This window comes from Leptodactylus fuscus, chromosome 3 (genome assembly GCF_031893055.1).
Source record: "Leptodactylus fuscus isolate aLepFus1 chromosome 3, aLepFus1.hap2, whole genome shotgun sequence".
NCBI classification, from domain to species: domain Eukaryota; kingdom Metazoa; phylum Chordata; class Amphibia; order Anura; family Leptodactylidae; genus Leptodactylus; species Leptodactylus fuscus.
The window spans coordinates 152,570,155-152,592,680 of record NC_134267.1 but is presented as its reverse complement, the minus strand read 5'-3'; the positions used below and the strand labels follow the sequence as shown (position 1 = coordinate 152,592,680).

Here is a 22,526-nt window from a genome sequence, read left to right as displayed (position 1 = left end):
GAGGCCCCACAATGCAGAAACGCTGTGGTTTTTCTTTAGTCAAAGCAAGGAGTGGATTGAGTAGAAGGTAGAAGTATAAGCACGTCCTATATATTTCTCACTCCTTTCATACCCACTTTTGGCTTTGAATCAATGAAAGGCAGCAATATCTGCAACAATAAAATGCTGCATTTTCACAACATGGGGCCTCACCCTTAAAGCCAAGACAGTGTTTTATCCACCTTATTTGGCTTAGAATAAAAAAAATGTAAATCTTAGGACACACCATTATAGCTTGGAATATTGCCTCATGTCTGTATCAGGTATTTTAACGCAAAATGGGGATGGAATTTGCTAGAATCCCATCCACTTTGCTGTGACTGTAAAATGCAGCGGAAAAAAAACACATGGGGCCCCCCAGCCTTGCAGAATTGTTTTTGTCCAAAATGATGCCAGAATTCTGGCTGATTGTGTTTAGCTCACTCATTAATTTTTGCTATAGAAAGTCAAATTAAATTCAGATATTAATCTTAATAAGTAAGAGCAAGTTATTGCTTACATTTATTATATAAAGATTTCAAAAATAAAGATTTTTTTTAAGCTCATGAATTTTTGCTTTTAAATTTCAATTTTACATTTTTTGTTAAAAATATGATGCAGAAATTACTGTATATACTCGATTATAAGCCGACCCGAATATAAGCTGAGGCACCTAATTTTACCACAAAAAAATGGGAAAACTTATTGACTCGAGTATAAGCATAGGGGGGAAATGCAGCAGCTGCTGGAAAATTTTAAAAATAAAATGGTCGGAGTTTTTGGGTGCAGTAGTTGCTGGGTGCTGGGGAAGGGGAGGGGGTGTTTTGGTTGTCTGTCTGCCCGTTCCCTGAGCTTGAGGACAAAAACTGTGCTGAAAAATTTGGCTTATACTCAAGTATATCCAGTAGATCACGACAGATTCCAAGCCAAGTGCATCATGAAATGCTGTATATATATATATATATATATATTATAAAAATGAATTTCTGTCTGTCTGTTCTTTATGCGCAACCAAACGACTGGACTGATCTTCACCAAATTTGGCACACAGATACTTCAGGTGTCCGGAAAGGTTTAAGATGAGAACCCAACTCACTCGAACGTACTGTTCCGGAGATACAGCTTTCCCAAAACCCTGACCCTCCATTAGCCAAAACAAACCTGCAAGTCTTTCACTCATATTCCAACTGCCATACACACGGTCACTCCACATGTACAATCCAACACTGATATCCAAGCTGAGATACACGCATCAAAGGATTAGACACACACAGGTCAGCACACAGTATCACATGTCAGAGGATTAGATACATGTGTCTGCACACAGTTTCACAAGATGAAAGATTAAATACTCACGTCTGCACACATTTCCACAAGGCGAAGGATTAGATATGTACATCTGTGCACAGTTCCACATGCCAGAGGATTAGATACATGCGTCTGCACAAAGTACCACACGCTGGAGGATTAGATACACAGGTCAGCACACATTATCACATGCCAGAGGACTAGATACTTGTGTCTGCACAAAGTACCACACTATGGAGGATTAGATATGCACGTCTTCACAAAGTACCACATGCTGAAAGATTAGATATGTGCATCTGCACACAGTTCCACATGCCAGAGGATTAGATATGCACGTCTGCACAAAGTACCACATGCTGGAGGATTAGATACACAGCGTCTGCACACAGTTCCATACGCCAGAGGATTAGATACACGCATCTAAACAAAGAAGCACACGCCAGAGGATTAGATACACAAGTCAGCACATAGTATCACACATCAGAGGATTAGATACGTGCATCTGCACACTGTACCACCAGCCAGAGGATTAGATATGCATGTCTTCACACAATACCACACGCCAGAGGATTAGATACACGCCACTGCACACAATACCACATGCTGTAGGATTAGATACGTGCCACTGCACACAATACCACATTCTGGAGGATTAGATACGCATGTCTGCACACAGTACCACACATGAGAGGATTAGATACACAAGTCAGCACACAGTAACACATGCCAGAAGATTAGATATGTGCGTCGGCACACAGTTCCACATGCCAGATGATTAGATACACGCATCTACACCACAACACCATACGCTGGAGGATTAGATGCACAAGTCAGCACACAGTACCACATGCCAGAGGATTAGATACATGTGTCTGCACACAGTTCCACATACCAAAGGATTAGATACGAGCGTCTGCACACAGTTCCACATGCCAGAAGATTAGATATGCGCGTCTGCACAAAATACCACACGCCAGAGGATTAAATACATAAGTCAGCACACAGTATCACATGCCAGAAGATTAGATACACGTGTCTTCACACAGTACCAGAAGATTAGATACACATCACTGCACACAATACCACATGCAGGAGGATTAGATACGCACATCTGCACACAGTTCCACACGCCACAGGATTAGCTATGCGCAACTGCACACAATACCACATGCCGGAGAATTTGATACACGCCAATGCACACAGTTACACACACCACAGGATTAGATACGCGCATCTACACACAATTCCACATGCCGGAGCATTAGATACGCACGTCTTCACACAGTTTTACACAGGTCCTTTTACAGGGTCCTCCTGCTAGTATATATATAATTTCTAATTAATGTTTCCTAATTTATAGGTTTTACAAGACACTGACATAGAAAATAATGAAGATGAGGGCTCGCAGTCATGTAAATTTGTTAAACCTGGACCAGAGATTGAAAGGGTAAATAAGTCTATCTTTACTTAAAGGGTTATTCCCATCTCAAGGATCCTATCTATACTGATAGTTTGTGTAAATTGAAGAGTTTTCCTCAATATATTGCTTTAGCAATGGTGCTTTGTTTGCCTGATATGTAAAATTATATCTCCCATTGTTTATACAGCATTTCCATAGCACTGGACATGTGTGAGATGACAGGACAGATGATGTCACTCACTGCTCTCACTGTTATCTACAGCTCTGCAGGACAATCAGTTCAGTTAATTGCAGTTAATTGCAGTTTGCTGATAACACTGAGTCTGTTATCTCTCTATGTAAACACACAAATAACACTGAGTCAGTTCTCTAGAAGCATGTGCATATTATCTGATCTGAAGCTAGAAGAAGAGACAGCAGGCAAAGCTGCTGAAACAGGGAGATGAGAAACCCCCTTTAATATGAAGAAAAACTATGAATAATATAATTATTCTATCAACCTTAGCGTGAGGAGATGTAGAAAAGTATCATCAGATAGTATGATAAGTCTGCCTGGAAAAAAAAATGTTGTAGGCCATCTGGTCACTGCTTGATTTTATTTTTTTCACTAGAAGTTGAGGTTGCAACAACCTCATGTTTTTAAAGCGACTTTATTCACTTATATTAGTGAAGCAGTCGGAGCCAAAGTCACAGTGCAGCCCTTGCCTTATAATCTGCTAGCAGCTTGTTGCTGCTCAAAGTAATGGTAATGGGTTCACATTACCTTTGCTAATGTCCGTTGCTGTTTTCCATCATAGGATGACAGCAATGGACATTAACTATTGCAGAGAATGGACACAGACTATATTTGTCTATTACCATTGACGCTAATGTGAACAACCTGGGCGCTCACTACTGTCATGTTTCTTTACAATTGTAAAGGAAGGAAAAGTCCTGCATGTACAACTTTTTTTTCCCATTTTATTTTTACTGGGTAGATAAAGCACATCATATTACACTATTCCTTTTGTCAAAATGGAACTATCAGAACAGAAGTGTGAACAGAGCCTTAAGCCATATAAGACTAATACATCTCGTGACATAACTTTTTATCTTCATTCAGGTTCCAGTGGAAGGGATAGCGATACTGCATCAGTTTCCTTTCTCATCCAGCCTACAGCGCATGTCCGTCATTGTTGAGGTCATAGGAGATGATGAATTTCTTGTTTTTATGAAAGGAGCTCCAGAAATGGTAGAAAAATTTTGTACACCAGAAACAGGTATTATTATGAGAACATAAAATATTAGCTTTGATGTCTGGCTGTTTTGTGGATTCTGTACAATGTTTCAAGAGCACGTGGTTCCTTCTGTTTGAAAGTTGATTTTCAAAAATATAGTGAATAAAAAGTAGTAATACTAAAGTAGTACAGTATTAGTCTCGGTTCACACTGGCAATGTAATTATATAGAGAAATATCATTACAGGATTCTGCATGGATAGGTTGGATCAGTTATGATTCAGTCTCCCCTATTGACTTACAGTATAATGGGTTTGTGATAATAATATACATTATTCTGATTTATAACAGAAACTGGAAAGTCGGACTGCCGGACCAAGTATATATCAATGTGCACAAATAATATGGGGCCTATCACTGGCTTGATTAGTATGATGTATCAATAGGATTTCCGGTACTCCAGTGGGTGCCTCAGTAAGGTGCCTCATGGGTACCCACTCCATGAACATATACAGTACAACTGAGCAGTCCAAACAGGATACAGTGAATAATTCTTTTGTTTTTGAATTTAGCAATTAAACAAAGCATAAAGTTTCTGTTCATACATACAGGGATCTTTATCAAACACAATGGCTGCTTGAAAAGCAGAGAAGTACCTGTGTATAACACTAAGGAATGTGATCCAAGCTAGAAATGTTGCAGTCTCCAGTATGTGGATCATGTTGTTTAAGTGTTTCAATGAACTTCCAATAGCGAGAATTAAAGTTCTTGCCACCATGTAGTTAATGCATTAAGGGCTAAGTTAGACATTGTTATAGTACTGTACTTCTGTAGTGGTTTATGCCTTAATAAACCACACATACGATCTTTTGTGTCATTAACTCACTTATTTTTCCTTGTTGTGCAGTGCCATTAAATTTCTCCAAAAAACTTGAGCACTATACTTTACAAGGTTTCCGGGTGATTGCTCTGGCATATAAGAAATTGGCTACAAATGATGTCCAGGTCATAGAAAGCTTGGAGAGGTACTGTAATACCATGCATGTTACTATTAACGTGTCATAACTGATCATCATAAAAACTAGAGATGAGCGAACAGTGTTCTATCGAACACATGTTCGATCGGATATCAGGGTGTTCGCCATGTTCGAATCGAATCGAACACCACGTGGTAAAGTGCGCCAAAATTTGATTCCCCTCCCACCTTCCCTGGCGCCTTTTTTGCACCAATAACAGCGCAGGGGAGGTGGGACAGGAACTACGACACCGGGGGCATTGAAAAAAATTGGAAAAAGTCATTGGCTGCCGAAATCAGGTGACCTCCATTTTAGACGAATAGTGGATTTCAAATCCGGGTCATATGAGAATGTGAACTTTGTGACTATGAGACAGGGATAGCTGTACAGGCAGGGATAGCTAGGGATAACCTTTATTTAGGGGGGAATGTTATTAAAAATAACTTTTTGGGGCTCTATCGGGTGTGTAATTGTGATTTTTGTGAGATAAACTTTTTCCCATAGGGATGCATTGGCCAGCGCTGATTGGCCGAATTCCGTACTCTGGCCAATCAGTGCTGGCCAATGCATTCTATTAGCTTGATGAAGCAGAGTGTGCACAAGGGTTCAAGCGCACCCTCGGCTCTGATGTAGCAGAGCCGAGGCTGCACAAGGGTTCAAGCGCACCCTCGGCTCTGATGTAGGAGAGCCGAGGGTGCACTTGAACCCTTGTGCACCCTCAGCTCTGCTACATCAGAGCCGAGGGTGCGCTTGAACCCTTGTGCACACTCTGCTTCATCAAGCTAATAGAATGCATTGGCCAGCGCTGATTGGCCAGAGTACGGAATTCGACCAATCAGCGCTGGCTCTGCTGGAGGAGGCGGAGTCTAAGATCGCTCCACACCAGTCTCCATTCAGGTCCGACCTTAGACTCCGCCTCCTCCGGCAGAGCCAGCGCTGATTGGCCGAAGGCTGGCCAATGCATTCCTATGCGAATGCAGACTTAGCAGTGCTGAGTCAGTTTTGCTCAACTACACATCTGATGCACACTCGGCACTGCTACATCAGATGTAGCAATCTGATGTAGCAGAGCCGAGGGTGCACTAGAACCCCTGTGCAAACTCAGTTCACGCTAATAGAATGCATTGGCCAGCGCTGATTGGCCAATGCATTCTATTAGCCCGATGAAGTAGAGCTGAATGTGTGTGCTAAGCACACACATTCAGCACTGCTTCATCACGCCAATACAATGCATTAGCCAGTGCTGATTGGCCAGAGTACGGAATTCGGCCAATCAGCGCTGGCTCTGCTGGAGGAGGCGGAGTCTAAGGTCGGACCTGAATGGAGACTGGTGTGGAGCGATCTTAGACTCCGCCTCCTCCAGCAGAGCCAGCGCTGATTGGCCGAATTCCGTACTCTGGCCAATCAGCACTGGCTAATGCATTGTATTGGCGTGATGAAGCAGTGCTGAATGTGTGTGCTTAGCACACACATTCAGCTCTACTTCATCGGGCTAATAGAATGCATTGGCCAGCGCTGATTGGCCGAATTCTGTACTCTGGCCAATCAGCACTGGCTAATGCATTGTATTGGCGTGATGAAGCAGTGCTGAATGAGTGTGCTTAGCACACACATTCAGCTCTACTTCATCGGGCTAATAGAATGCATTGGCCAATCAGCGCTGGCCAATGCATTCTATTAGCGTGAACTGAGTTTGCACAGGGGTTCTAGTGCACCCTCGGCTCTGCTACATCAGATTGCTACATCTGATGTAGCAGTGCCGAGTGTGCATCAGATGTGTAGTTGAGCAAAACTGACTCAGCACTGCTAAGTCTGCATTCGCATAGGAATGCATTGGCCAGCCTTCGGCCAATCAGCGCTTGCTCTGCCGGAGGAGGCGGAGTCTAAGGTCGGACCTGAATGGAGACTGGTGTGGAGCTATCTTAGACTCCGCCTCCTCCAGCAGAGCCAGCGCTGATTGGTCGAGTTCCGTACTCTGGCCAATCAGCACTGGCCAATGCATTTCTATGGGGAAAAGTTAGCTTGCGAAAATCGCAAACTGACAGGGATTTCCATGAAATAAAGTGACTTTTATGCCCCCAGACATGCTTCCCCTGCTGTCCCAGTGTCATTCCAGGGTGTTGGTATCATTTCCTGGGGTGTCATAGTGGACTTGGTGACCCTCCAGACACGAATTTGGGTTTCCCCCTTAACGAGTTTATGTTCCCCATAGACTATAATGGGGTTCGAAACCCATTCGAACACTCGAACAGTGAGCGGCTGTTCGAATCGAATTTCGAACCTCGAACATTTTAGTGTTCGCTCATCTCTAATAAAAACTCATTATTATTTTATAACCACTATATTTACTCATTCTTAGCTTTGTGTTTTACTAGAGAAGAAATAGAATCAGATCTAGTGTTTCTTGGATTTCTTATAATGGAGAATAAACTCAAACCTGAGACAAAACCTGTGCTGCAGGAACTTATGGAAGCAAAAATAAGGACTGTCATGATAACTGGTGTGTACAAATGGAATACAAATATAACTAATGCAACAAAGATAAAGCAGCAGCTCACCATTTTTTTAGAGTTATCCCACTATAATATTTTAAGGGAGTGCAGATGGTCACAAAGAAAAGCTTGTATATAGGAAGATGATTGGATAAAATGTTATTTTGTAGACACGTAAAATGTCACGTAGACACGCTGCCCTAGCCTAAAGGATATAAGATATGTCAAAGTAAACATAGTTGATAATAGGGCAATGGAAGGCAGAAAGCAGGCAGCTACAATGCCTTGTAAATCAATGCCCAACTCATTAAAGAGTCTTTAAATCTGACTAAGAATCCAGATATCGAAATAATCTAAAATCCTAAAGCTCATGAGAGCAATGCAGAGTGCTGGTTGGCTGGATGAGGTGCACTTGACACAACTATGACACAAGCTCTGTACTGGTTATGTGCAAGAACTCTGAAACTGCCCCAATATTTACAGATAAGTGTCTGGTTTATCTACAACCCGTAGTAGTGCGTCAAAGAATCAGTTGGACTTACAAGATTAGCAAAATATAGTTTTTCTTCTATTGTAGATATTTTCAGTTTTTTTTTCCCTGGAAGCATTGCCTGTAAGGTCTCCCCCAGTAGCTGGATCTCTGCAAGGCGAACCAGTACCCCTCAACAGAGACAGGCTTGTAGTGCTATGGGAGAACCAACCTTTTACTTACTGTAATGTTTTCCTTAGGTGACAATCTTCAGACTGCTTGCACAGTTGGAAAAACTTCTGGGATGATTCCTCCAGGCAGTAACTTGATTGTCATAGAAACCAGTGATCCAGATGGTTGTTCTCCTGCATCAATTACTTGGAGAAGTACTGAAGAAAACCAAGAAAATGGCCATGTACCAAAGGTACCAAAGGTATATTGAAGTAGTTTACATTTAACAATCATAGAAAAGAAGCAACAAGTAAAGACTCTTCTATGGAATCTTAATGTACTGACACAGTGAGTGTTAGAGAAAAAATTCAACTACATCAAAACCAGTGGAGTGGCATCTATTAAAGGATACATTAGACTTGGTAGTGGTTAAATAATCCTCTTCAACTACATGTAATACCATCAAAGACTTTGGACCCCAATTTATTAACCCCTTCCCGCCGATGGCATTTTTTGATTTTCGTTTTTCGTTTTTGACTCCCCTCCTTCTAAACCCCATAACTTTTTTATTTCTCCGCTCCCAGAGTCATATGAGGTCTTAATTTTTGCGGGACAATTTTTTCTTCATGATGCCACCATTAATTATTCTATATAATGTACTGGGAAGCAGGAAAAAAATTCAGAATGGGGTGGATTTGAAGAAAAAATGCATTTCTGCGACTTTCTTACGGGCTTTGGTTTTACGGCGTTCACTGTGCAGCCAAAATGACATGTCCCCTATATTCTGTGTTTCGGTACGGTTCCAGGGATACCAAATTTATATGGTTTTATTTACATTTTGACCCCTAAAAAAAATTCCAAAACGGTGTTAAAAATTTTTTTTTCTAAAAGTCGCCATATTCCGACGGCCGTAACTTTTTTATACATAGGTGTACGGGGATGCATAGGGCGTCTTTTTTTGCGGGGCCGGGTGTACTTTTTAGTTCTACCATTTTCGGGAAATGTTATTGCTTTGATCACTTTTTATTCAAATTTTTATCAGAATTAAAACAGTGAAAAAACGGCAGTTTGGCACTTTTGACTATTTTTCCTGCTACGGCGTTTACCGAACAGGAAAAATATTTGTATAGATTTGTAGAGCGGGCGATTTCGGACGCGGGGATACCTAACATGTATATGTTTCACAGTTTTTAACTACTTTTATATCTGTTCTAGGGAAAGGGGGGTGATTTGAACTTTTAATACTTTTTATATTTTTTTATATTTTTTTTTACTTTTTTTTTAATTTTTTTTTTGCATTTATTAGACCCCCTAGGGGTGTTGAACCCCAGGGGGTCTGATCACTAATTCAATGCATTACAATGCTAATGCATTGCAATGCATTGCAAAAAAGCATCATCTCTTTTGCAGGCTGTATACACCAGCCTGCAAAAGAGAGAATTTGCAGACCGGCTGGGAGCCTTTAACAAGGCTCCCGGCTGTCATGGCAATGGGGGGTCGGCCCTGGATCATGCTCCAGGAGCCGGCGATCCCTGCCAAAATGGCGGCGCCCATGCGCCCCTTGGGAAAATGGCGCCTCCGGCGGCTTTGACAGCAGCGCCAGAGGGGTTAATGCCTCTGATCGGTCCGGGGACCGATCGGAGGCATTAGAGCCATTTGTCTACTGCTTGAAGCACTAGACACCCGGCGGCTATGGCGGCCGCCCGGCTCCCGGGCGGTCGCCATAGTTACAGACCCGACACGCGCCGTACTATTACGGCGCATGTCGGGAAGGGGTTAAAGGAACTGATGATGAACTTCAGCTGATGTACATACAGACCAAATGGACATACAGTATCCCCATTCAGCGTAAATAGGGGGAGAGAAAAGTCTGGCATGCAGGACTTTTCTCTCTACCGATTTGATACTGAAACCAGGCAGATACTCAGTGAATCCCATTATAGTCTATGGAGCCTGCGGGTTTTCCACAGGTAACCAATTTTTAACCAAGTAAGTTTATCTGCTGCTAAAACTCCTGAGTCTTATTGAGACTGTACACTCTTATTGTATTAAAAGTTTTACTCACCAAAGGACACTAATTCTCCATTTGTTCACTTTAATCCCTATTTGTCACAACAATCCCTTTACATCATTATATAATTTATATCAATCCTCTTAGGCCAAATGCAGCTTTCTTCAGTTGCAGATTTTGCTGCGGTGTTTTGAGTCAAAGTCAGGAGTGACTATAAAATGAATGGGAAATATATAGGAAGTTCTTATACTTCTTTTTTCTTTTTAATCAACAAAACTTTATTAAAGGATCAAAGAAAGTACATAAGACATCAAAAATAGGAGGCCTCACAGGGCCCCAAATAGACAGGGTCCGGCCAATGCAGTACAGATTGGAAATTGATACAAAAGCCAGACCCCAGGAGAGACTGGTGTCAACTGTCCATAAAGAATAGGTCTGGGCTAGGGTTGAGCGATCGAGATTGGAAAAGATCAAATTCTGATCCCGATCTTTTTAGGCGGGATCGAGGTCGGAGGTTATTTCCACAATGCTTTGCTACTGGACAAGCATTGTGGGAAAAGCTAAAAATGTTAGCTAGGTCCCTTAGGAATGAATGGATGCAGCCAGCACACAGCCTATGCCGGCGTCCAGCCGCTTAACCTCCTGCGCCGGCTGCATCCATTCATTCTAATGGGAGAAAAGCTAACATCTCTAGTAGCTAAGGCTTGGTTCACATATGCTGATGTGTTCCGCCAGTAAGGGTCCGCATGAGGATCCCTACGGACGGAACACAAGCACAGCTACAAGCGCTGTGCAGTTCAAGCGCACGGGCCCTATAAACTATAATAGGGTCTGAAGTGCTTGAACTGCACAGTGCTTGCAGTTGCACTTGTGTTCCATCCGTAGGGGTCCTCATGCAGACCCTTATGGACGGAACACATCAGCATGTGTGAATCGGGCATTATACTTACCTGCACAGAAGCGCTGCCTCTGGTCCGGTCCCCGCTGTTCTCACTCCTCTTCTCGCCTTGCTGCCTCCGCCTCCCAGGTTAGTGTTACAGACCTAGAAAGAAGGCTGGGCTGGTGGCTTAGGAGAGTGTGGGCGGGTACTGGGAGGGGAGCACTCACATCATCCCACCCTGTACCCACCCACGCTCTCCTAAGCCACAAGCCCTGCCTTCTTCTTAGGTCTGTAACACTAACCTTGGAGGCGAGGGCAGTGAGGCGAGAAGAGGAGCAAGAACAGCGGGGACCAGACCAGCGGCAGCACTTCTGTGCAGGTAAGTGGACAGCAGGGGGGACTATGTAGCCAGGGAATTTTTTTTAATCACTACACAACGTGGAGTCTAACAATTAAAGCGTTCAATTTTTAGACTCCATGCTGTGTACTGAATAGGATCGTTTTTAGAATCCGATCTTCGATTATTAAAATCCCATTGACTTGCATTGGAATCGGGATCGAGTTCGAATGGAAAATGATTTAAAATCGGATTTTAAAAACAATCCTGAAATCTCAAGATCATCTCAACCCTAGTCCGGCTAAAGTCCTAATGGCTACATGAAAAGAAGGATTAAAAAAAAAAAATAAAAATGGGAAAAACACAAGAAAAAGTAACAAGAAATGGACAATACAAGCCCAGGCAATACCCACATTCTAAATTAAGATCATATAAGAATTCCTTGTGAAAAAGGAATTATACCAAAACATCGAAAAATAGTGCACACTAAACCATTCACAACCGAAGCACCCCCCTCCCCCCACAGGACCACCCCTGGAAACTCCACAAGTTTTTATACTTCTACCTTCTGCTCAATCCACTCCTCCCTTTGGCTCAAAAACTTCAGCAAAATCTGATACCATAAAAGCTTTGTTTCTGTAACGTAGGGCCTGACCCTCAAAAGATTTGGGTATACCAAGCCAAATCATGTTTACTGTAACTAATCCACAAATATAACTAAAACTCTTTCCTATTTCATGGCAAATCGTGTGACATTCTATATTGTGGTAGTGTTAATATTTGTTTTTATTCTTAATGCACAGGACTCATGCATTGACATCTGTGATCCAGATAACAAAGCCAAAAAAGTTCATTTTGCTATGACTGGAAAATCATATCAAGTTATTGTAAATCATTTCTATGAATTACTTCCCAAAGTGAGTATAATAATATTAGTATATGACCTCGTATCACTTGCATACCCTTGATATCTTAACTTATACTTGTTATCAGTAGAGGTAACCAATATTTACTAACTTGGACTGTAAGAATCCAAATGTAATTGACCCATATCTCAATGACTTTATGGCAGTTTTTGGCAATATATATATATATATATATATATATATATATATATATATATATATATATATATATATATATTGTAAGCCGATGGGATGGCTGTTCAGGTAATGGAGGGGGTGTACATCTCACCCAGACTACTAGGGTGGGTGAGATGAGAAAACTCCAGGAATGTTAGTTCTCAGCAGACAACTTTCATCTGCTGAGCATTTTGGTAAATGCTCAGTATTGGGCTGGATTTTTAGGAATGACAGGTAGGTTGGTAGTGGGACCTGTCATTCCACCCCCCTCCTGTCCACACTTTGGGGATGTTCCGGCAGCGACTGTGGCATAGACACAAAAGTCCAGATTCTTTAGTCCAAAAACAAAGGTAGAGTTTATTTTCACTCAAAAAGGTAGTGCAGCAACAAAAGGAAACAATACAAAAATAAATACCTGCCCGGCTAGGCTCTAACTAAACATAGAATAGGTTACCTCACCTAGAATCACAGAAATCAGAAGCCAGTAGACTCATTCAGGACACAGCTCCAAAAATATGACGTCTCTCTTTCACTCTCCAGCCAAGCTCTGCCAAAGTGTTGCTGCTGGAGCAACTTCTTAAGCTTCCTTGACCAGGAGACTCTCTGCAGCTGAGTCGCTAAGGCCCCACTTAGTGGGCCAAAGTGAAAAAAGCACTGCAGGAAAAACTAAAGTGGAAAATTGCTGTTTTTCCTGCAGTGCCTTTCACAGATAGTCTTCTTTAATTATACCTATAGAGAAACTGTCGGCATTTCCATAGGTATAATTGACATGCTACGATTTCCAAAACCTAAACAGCTTTCCGGGTTTATAGGTAACATATCTTGATAATGTTTCCTTACAGATCCTACTTAATGCAACAATTTTTGCTAGAATGAGTCCAGGACAAAAATCCAGTCTTATTGAAGAATTTCAGAAAATAGAGTAAGTATTCTCAGTAACGGTAATGTGGCTACATGTTTAAAGGGGTTGTACAGTTCTTTTTTATCGATTTGTCTATCCTGAAATCATCAATAAAAGGATCAGAGGGGTCAGACACTCAGGACACCCACTGATCAGCTGATAGAAAGTGCGGCAGCATTTATGTCAGGGCTCGTTCATATCTGTGCCCTTACTCAGTTCTGCAGGTTTATGTTTCCTACACAAAACAGGGGCAGGAGACGGAAACCTGCTGGCATGTTTCAAGCCCATTCATTAGAATGGGCTTGAAAAGTGTCTGGCCGTGAGCGGCGGTGAGCGTTTTATGCGAAACCGGGTTTTTTAAACCAGACACAAAGTCGGACATGCAGTACTCTGTGTCCGGTTTAAAAAAACGGTTTCGCCGCGGAGCGCATAAAATGCTCACTGGTGCTCACGGCCGGACTCGGCATGACAGGTTTCAGTCTTCTGCATGCAGTTCAGGCGCTGGTGTGAACCTAGCGTAAGCGCCCTCTCCCCATTACTGTTTACTTTGCGCACTGTAAGGGAATTGCTAAGACAGCAATTCCCAGAACTGTTAAACCCTGGGAGGGGCACAAGAGACAGTGAGCCCTAAGCTGAAGCCCCCCGCTCTCCCTTCCTATTGCCAGGCCCTCTCCTAGGTAATAGGCGACAACCACGAGGACAGTCCCTCCCTGAGTATGTGACACACAAAACGCAGACAAGACGAAACAACAACAATGGGAAGTCAACTTAGCCAAGGGTTCGTTAACAGGAGAGCGATGCAGTGCCAAATCGGAGTCAAGAGAGAAGTCAGTGAGGAAAGCCAAAGGTCAAGTAATATAGAGTAATCAGAACAGACAATAAAGAGCAAGTATACGCACGGCAATAACAAGCACTGGTGTGAATGGGAACCAAGGCTAAATAGGGAGGAAGAACCCGCCCATGGAGTTCACAGGAAGGCAGGCTGTCAATCAAAGGGCAAGGCCAGATTAACCACTTAATGGACAGAGGCAACCTTGGCAGAAGACGGGTGTGGTGCAAATCCAATTAAGGACTAGAGCCATGTTCACACAGTGCAACTAAAAACTTTAAGCAGATTATCAAACTGCACGCGCCTCCTGCGCCGCAGCACACGAGCAGAGGGTGGTGCAGGGGCCCAAACAGGCAGAGATGTTACAGTACCCCCCCCTTTTATGAGGGGCCACCGGACCCTCACCAGACAAACCAGTTCTAGAGGGATTATGAGTTTTCCCTGCCTTGTATTTTGGTTCTGCTTGAACCACAGACACTTGAGAACCAGGCAAACATTTTTTATTCATCCAGCGTTTCTGATACCACCAGGTTTTAATACCGGAGGGACTCTCCCAACTTTTAGTAGCTGAGACCTTCTCCTCAGTGACACAATCTACAGAATGTAAAGCAATACAGTGGGATGAGCACTGATCTCCCCACTTTACCAATTCCTTTTTACCCCAATCCAAAATAGGGTTATGGAGCTTCAGCCAGGGGAACCCCAAAATAACATCAGCAGAGAGATTCTCCACAACAAAAAGGCTTATGACCTCTGAATGTGTAGAACCCACTTGCAAATAGATCAAGGGGGTTTTAAAACTGACTTTACCCCTGGCCAGTGGAGTAGAATCCGCTCCAGTAACAGACATAGGCGAGTCCAGTGGCAAAAGCTCAATGCCCAAAGATTCAACAACTGAATATTTAACAAAATTTGCTGCAGACCCAGAGTCAACTAGGGCCTTGCCAGAAACAGATCTGTCCCCAGAGGACAAAGACACAGATAACATCTTATTGTTATTCCCCCCAAATACCTGGTTGCCTGAGTGGTTCTTCTGATTACCACTCAGGCACTGAAGTTTTTTCGCAGGTGACAAGGGTCTGATCAAGCAGTCTCGGATGACATGACCAGAGGAACCACAGTACAGGCACAGGTTATTCCTGAGACGATGTTCTCGTCGTGTCTTGGCGTCCACAGCTCCCAGTTGCATGGGTTCCTCACCAGAAGTGATGGGAGGAAAGGTAGGTTTTTCAGAGGAGAGAGAGGAAGAGACAGAAAACTTGGAGGCAACAGGCCCTACTCTCTCTTTTAAATTTTCTCGGATCTTACGGTCAATACGGACCGCCAAAGTCATGGCCTTCTCAAGAGTCGGGGGATCTGGGTGACCAACCCAGAGCTCCTTAACACGATCACATAGCCCTTTTTTAAAGTGAGCTTTTAGCGCTGACTCACACCAACCTGCCGTTACACTGTACTTACGGAACTCAGAGCAATACTCCTCTGCAGAGCGTTTTCCCTGCCGCATGGTGAGGAGTTGAGATTCCGCACAGCGCAATGTGGTCTGGCTCAGCATAGATAGAGCCCAGGGACTTAAAAAATTTTTCCACATCAACCCACTCCTCAGCCTCAGCAGGGAGTTTAAGGGCCCAAGCTTGTGGGTCCCCCTGTAGCAGAGATATAACCACTCCCACCATTTGGGCCTGAGTTGCATGTGGATTAATCCGAAAATACAAGCGACAAGACTCCCTGAACGTCTCAAATTTTTCACGGTCCCCTGAGAAACGATCCGGGAGTAACATCTTGACCTTATAAGGTGCCAAAACAGCTGGGGATGATGCAGCAGCCTCAGTTAGGGTCTGAACCTGTTTAGCTAGCTCAGCTACCAGGCCTGTCAGTCCCTCCAACTTGGCTACAAAGCACTGAATAGGATCCATGCTGTCTTTAGGGAAGCAATGGATGTAGGTTTTTGGCTTGTTATTATGTAAGGGAATTGCTAAGACAGCAATTCCCAGAACTGTTAAACCCTGGGAGGGGCACAAGAGACAGTGAGCCCTAAGCTGAAGCCCCCCGCTCTCCCTTCCTATTGCTAGGCCCTATCCTAGGTAATAGGCGACAACCATGAGGACAGTCCCTCCCTGAGTATGTGACACACAAAACGCAGACAAGACGAAACAACAACAATGGGAAGTCAACTTAGCCAAGGGTTCGGTAACAGGAGAGCGATGCAGTGCCAAATCGGAGTCAAGAGAGAAGTCAGTGAGGAAAGCCAAAGGTCAAGTAATATAGAGTAATCAGAACAGACAGTAAAGAGCAAGTATACGCATGGCAATAACAAGCACTGGTGTGAGTGGGAACCAAGGCTAAATAGGGAGGAAGAACCCGCCCATGGAGTTCACAGGAAGGCAGGCTGTCAATCAAAGGGCAAGGCCAGATTAACCACTTAATGGACAGAGGCAACCTTGGCAGAAGACGGGTGTGGTGCAAATCCAATTAAGGACTAGAGCCATGTTCACACAATGCAACTAAAAACTTTAAGCAGATTATCAAACTGCACGCGCCTCCTGCGCCGCAGCACACGAGCAGAGGGTGGCGCAGGGGCCCGAACAGGCAGAGATGTTACACGCACTGTTTGTTTCATGTTTTGTGCACTGTTACAGTCTCATTCTACTCATTTCTATAAAGCAAGGCTCTATTTACATTACATGAGCACTAAAAATAACATGACCTGAATGTAAACATTGTTGGACCCCCACCAATCTTTAACCCCTTCCCGCCGATGGCATTTTTTGATTTTCGTTTTTCGTTTTTGACTCCCCTCCTTCTAAACCCCATAACTTTTTTATTTCTCCGCTCCCAGAGTCATATGAGGTCTTAATTTTTGCGGGACAATTTATTCTTCATGTTGCCACCATTAATTATTCTATATAATGTACTGGGAAGCAGGAAAAAAAATCAGAATGGGGTGGATTTGAAGAAAAAATGCATTTCTGCGACTTTCTTACGGGCTTTGGTTTTACGGCGTTCACTGTGCAGCCAAAATGACATGTCCCCTGTATTCTGTGTTTCGGTACGGTTCCAGGGATACCAAATTTATATGGTTTTAATTACATTTTGACCCCTAAAAAAAATTCCAAAACGGTGTTAAAATTTTTTTTTTTCTAAAAGTCGCCATATTCCGACGGCCGTAACTTTTTTATACATAAGTGTACGGGGATGCATAGGGCGTCTTTTTTTGCGGGGCCGGGTGTACTTTTTAGTTCTACCATTTTCGGGAAATGTTATTGCTTTGATCACTTTTTATTCAAATTTTTATCAGAATTAAAACAGTGAAAAAACGGCGGTTTGGCACTTTTGACTATTTTTCCTGCTACGGCGTTTACCGAACAGGAAAAATATTTTTATAGATTTGTAGAGCGGGCGATTTCGGACGCGGGGATACCTAACATGTATATGTTTCACAGTTTTTAACTACTTTTATATGTGTTCTAGGGAAAGGGGGGTGATTTGAACTTTTAATACTTTTTATATTTTTTTATATTTTTTTTTACTTTTTTTTTTTTTTTTTTTTTTTTGCATTTATTAGACCCCCTAGGGGTGTTGAACCCCAGGGGGTCTGATCACTAATGCAATGCATTACAATGCTAATGCATTGCAATGCATTGCAAAAAATCATCATCTCTTTTGCAGGCTGTATACACCAGCCTGCAAAAGAGAGAATTTGCAGACCGGCTGGGAGCCTTTAACAAGGCTCCCGGCTGTCATGGCAACGGGGGGTCGGCCCTGGAGCATGCTCCAGGAGCCGGCGATCCCTGCCAAAATCGCTGCCTTTGACAGCAGCGCCGGAGGGGTTAATGCCTGCATTAGAGCCGGTTGTCTACTGCTTAAAGCAGTAGACACCCGGCGGCTATGGCGGCCGCCCGGCTCCCGGGCGGTCGCCATAGTTACAGACCCGACACGCGCCGTACTATTACGGCGCATGTCGGGAAGGGGTTAAGCAATTTGTGTTTCAATACATAAAGTATTAAGAATCAGCAAGACTTTCATTTTTGGAAAGCTTGTCAAAAAATATAATTTGTGGTTTGGCATGGTGAGAAAATGTGACATATATACAGACTAGTATAGAATCACATGACCTATAAATACAAATAAACCTCTTCACTGCATGTTGGTATTTTCTTATATTTGCAGTTTTAAGTATTTGGTCAGTTTTCTTAACTTGACAGAACCCCAGGCTTTATCAGAGGAATGAGACTCAGCAAATGATTGATAGCAAATGTGTAGAATGTATGAGAAAGTATAGTACATTGCACGAATATTAATAATAACATAATTTTCTATGTACTTTCCTTAGTTACTATGCAGGAATGTGCGGTGATGGAGCAAATGACTGTGGGGTAAGGTTTGATGGTTTGTCACATATGTTTTCATTTATTATTTTCATTCCTTTATGAATCTAAACAGTTTTCTAAAGATCATTATGCATAGGTTAAATATTCAGATCTTATGGGATGACAGACGATGCCTGATTTATGAGGAGGTGCACACCGCTGCAATGAAATCTTCGCCAAATCATGACTGTCATAGATTTTAGGCATGATTTATGTCAGTAAACAGCCGCAAATGATCATAAATCTTGTGTCCCCAACCAATATTAACCCCTTAGCGACCCTTGACGTAACTGTACGTCATGGGTCGCATGGGGATGTATAGAGCGAGCTCACACGCTGAGCTCGCTCCATACACGGCAGATGCCGGCTGTATAATACAGCCAGGACCTGCCAATAACAGCAGCGGTCGGTGCCCGAGCCGATCGCTGCTGTTAACCCTTTACACACTGCGGTCAAACGCGACCGCAGCGTGTAAACAGCGCAGGCGGCATGGGCGCCGCCATGTTTCCCCGATCGCCGCCCTCCTGAACGTCACATGAGGGCGGTGATCGGTTGCTATGACAGCCGGAAGCCTATTGAAGGCTTCCAGGCTTGTCTCTGCCCGAGATATATTAGACGATGCCAGAGGCATCGTCTAATAGAAGTGCTGGGATTCTGCTATTCACTGCAGTACTGTAGTATTGCAGTGAATAGTATGAGCGATCAGACTCCCTAGGTTTCAAGGTACCTAAGGGGTCTGATCATAAATGTAACAGAAGAAAAAAAAAAGTTTTTAAAAGTATTAAAAAAATAAAAAAAATATAAAAGTTCAAATCACCCCCCTTTCCCTAGATTAGCTATAAAAGTAATTAAAGAACATTAAACATAAACATATTAAAAAATTGAATAAAAAGTGATCAAACCATCAGATCTTTCATCAAATGGTATCAATAGAAACGTCATCTTGTCCCGCATAAAAAGACACCACAACCAGCTCCATACATGGAAATATGAAAAAGTTACAGGTGTTAGAACATGATGACACAAAATTTTTTTTCTATTTTGCAAAGTTTATCATTTTTTTAAAAGTATCAAAACATTTCAAATACTATATAAATTTGGTATCACCGCGTTCGAACTGACACGTAGAACACAGGTAACATGTCATTTGTACCAAACAGTGAACGCTGTAAAAATTAAACCCATACGAAAATGGCGCAAATGCATTTTTTCTCCAATTGCACCTCATTCTGAATTTTTTTCCAGCTTCCCAGTACATTGCACAGCATATTGAATGGTGCCATTACAAAGTACAATTTGTCCCGCAAACAATAAGCTATCATGTGACTCTGTGAACTGAAAAATGAAAAAGTTATGGCTCTTGAAATGTGAGGAGGGAAAAACGAAAATGCGAAACCAAAAAATGGCCTGGTCCTTAAGGGGTTAATATTTTATTGTGCAATAACTGTACAAGATCTTTATATACATATGTGAGTACTGACCCCTATGGTGTCCCACTAATAATAGTGAATCCTATCTAAGTATGTAATGTTAAAAGACACCCTGTTTCTATCATTGAACCAGTTATAATTAGAGATGAGCGAACACTAAAATGTTCGAGCCGCTCACTGTTCGAGTGTTCGAATGGGTTTCGAACCCCATTATAGTCTATGGGGAACATAAACTCGTTAAGGGGGAAACCCAAATTCGTGTCTGGAGGGTCACCAAGTCCACTATGACACCCCAGGAAATGATACCAACACCCTGGAATGACACTGGGACAGCAGGGGAAGCATGTCTGGGGGCATAAAAGTCACTTTATTTCATGGAAATCCCTGTCAGTTTGCGATTTTCGCAAGCTAACTTTTCCCCATAGAAATGCATTGGCCAGTGCTGATTGGCCAGAGTACGGAACTCGACCAATCAGCGCTGGCTCTGCTGGAGGAGGCGGAGTCTAAGATCGCTCCACACCAGTCTCCATTCAGGTCCGACCTTAGACTCCGCCTCCTCCGGCAGAGCCAGCGCTGATTGGCCGAAGGCTGGCCAATGCATTCCTATGCGAATGCAGAGACTTAGCAGTGCTGAGTCAGTTTTGCTCAACTACACATCTGATGCACACTCGGCACTGCTACATCAGATGTAGCAATCTGATGTAGCAGAGCCGAGGGTGCACTAGAACCCCTGTGCAAACTCAGTTCACGCTAATAGAATGCATTGGCCAGCGCTGATTGGCCAATGCATTCTATTAGCCCGATGAAGTAGAGCTGAATGTGTGTGTTAAGCACACACATTCAGCACTGCTTCATCACGCCAATACAATGCATTAGCCAGTGCTGATTGGCCAGAGTACGGAATTCGGCCAATCAGCGCTGGCTCTGCTGGAGGAGGCGGAGTCTAAGGTCGGACCTGAATGGAGACTGGTGTGGAGCGATCTTAGACTCCGCCTCCTCCAGCAGAGCCAGCGCTGATTGGCCGAATTCCGTACTCTGGCCAATCAGCGCTGGCCAATGCATTCTATTAGCCCGATGAAGTAGAGCTGAATGTGTGTGCTAAGCACACACATTCAGCACTGCTTCATCACGCCAATACAATGCATTAGCCAGTGCTGATTGGCCAGAGTACGGAATTTGGCCAATCAGCGCTGGCTCTGCTGGAGGAGGCGGAGTCTAAGGTCGGACCTGAATGGAGACTGGTGTGGAGTGATCTTAGACTCCGCCTCCTCCAGCAGAGCCAGCGCTGATTGGCCGAATTCCGTACTCTGGCCAATCAGCGCTGGCCAATGCATTCTATTAGCCCGATGAAGTAGAGCTGAATGTGTGTGCTAAGCACACACATTCAGCACTGCTTCATCACGCCAATACAATGCATTAGCCAGTGCTGATTGGCCAGAGTACGGAATTCGGCCAATCAGCGCTGGCTCTGCTGGAGGAGGCGGAGTCTAAGGTCGGACCTGAATGGAGACTGGTGTGGAGCGATCTTAGACTCCGCCTCCTCCAGCAGAGCCAGCGCTGATTGGCCGAATTCCGTACTCTGGCCAATCAGCGCTGGCCAATGCATTCTATTAGCCCGATGAAGTAGAGCTGAATGTGTGTGCTAAGCACACACATTCAGCACTGCTTCATCACGCCAATACAATGCATTAGCCAGTGCTGATTGGCCAGAGTACGGAATTCGGCCAATCAGCGCTGGCTCTGCTGGAGGAGGCGGAGTCTAAGGTCGGACCTGAATGGAGACTGGTGTGGAGCGATCTTAGACTCCGCCTCCTCCAGCAGAGCCAGCGCTGATTGGCCGAATTCCGTACCCTGGCCAATCAGCGCTGGCCAATGCATTCTATTAGCCCGATGAAGTAGAGCTGAATGTGTGTGCTTAGCACACACATTCAGCTCTACTTCATCGGGCTAATAGAATGCATTGGCCAATCAGCGCTGGCCAATGCATTCTATTAGCTTGATGAAGCAGAGTGTGCACAAGGGTTCAAGCGCACCCTCGGCTCTGATGTAGCAGAGCCGAGGGTGCACAAGGGTTCAAGTGCACCCTCGGCTCTCCTACATCAGAGCCGAGGGTGCGCTTGAACCCTTGTGCAGCCTCAGCTCTGCTACATCAGAGCCGAGGGTGCGCTTGAACCCTTGTGCACACTCTGCTTCATCAAGCTAATAGAATGCATTGGCCAGCACTGATTGGCCAGAGTACGGAATTCGGCCAATCAGCGCTGGCCAATGCATCCCTATGGGAAAAAGTTTATCTCACAAAAATCACAATTACACACCCGATAGAGCCCCAAAAAGTTATTTTTAATAACATTCCCCCCTAAATAAAGGTTATCCCTAGCTATCCCTGCCTGTACAGCTATCCCTGTCTCATAGTCACAAAGTTCACATTCTCATATGACCCGGATTTGAAATCCACTATTCGTCTAAAATGGAGGTCACCTGATTTCGGCAGCCAATGACTTTTTCCAATTTTTTTCAATGCCCCCAGTGTCGTAGTTCCTGTCCCACCTCCCCTGCGCTGTTATTGGTGCAAAAAAGGC

At 43.7% G+C, this 22,526-nt stretch overlaps 1 protein-coding gene across 1 annotated transcript in view; it reads left to right on the top strand.

Moving 5' to 3' along the window:
- Positions 1 to 22,526, top strand: part of LOC142198520 (putative cation-transporting ATPase 13A4) — a 102,522-nt gene that overhangs the window by 45,456 nt on the left and 34,540 nt on the right. Inside the window, exons 15-22 of the mRNA XM_075269552.1 lie at positions 2,687 to 2,773; positions 3,849 to 4,005; positions 4,870 to 4,987; positions 7,354 to 7,478; positions 8,200 to 8,372; positions 12,142 to 12,255; positions 13,263 to 13,342; positions 18,481 to 18,523. Of these exons, the coding sequence (XP_075125653.1) occupies positions 2,687 to 2,773; positions 3,849 to 4,005; positions 4,870 to 4,987; positions 7,354 to 7,478; positions 8,200 to 8,372; positions 12,142 to 12,255; positions 13,263 to 13,342; positions 18,481 to 18,523 (897 nt within the window). The remainder of the gene's footprint in view (positions 1 to 2,686; positions 2,774 to 3,848; positions 4,006 to 4,869; positions 4,988 to 7,353; positions 7,479 to 8,199; positions 8,373 to 12,141; positions 12,256 to 13,262; positions 13,343 to 18,480; positions 18,524 to 22,526) is intronic.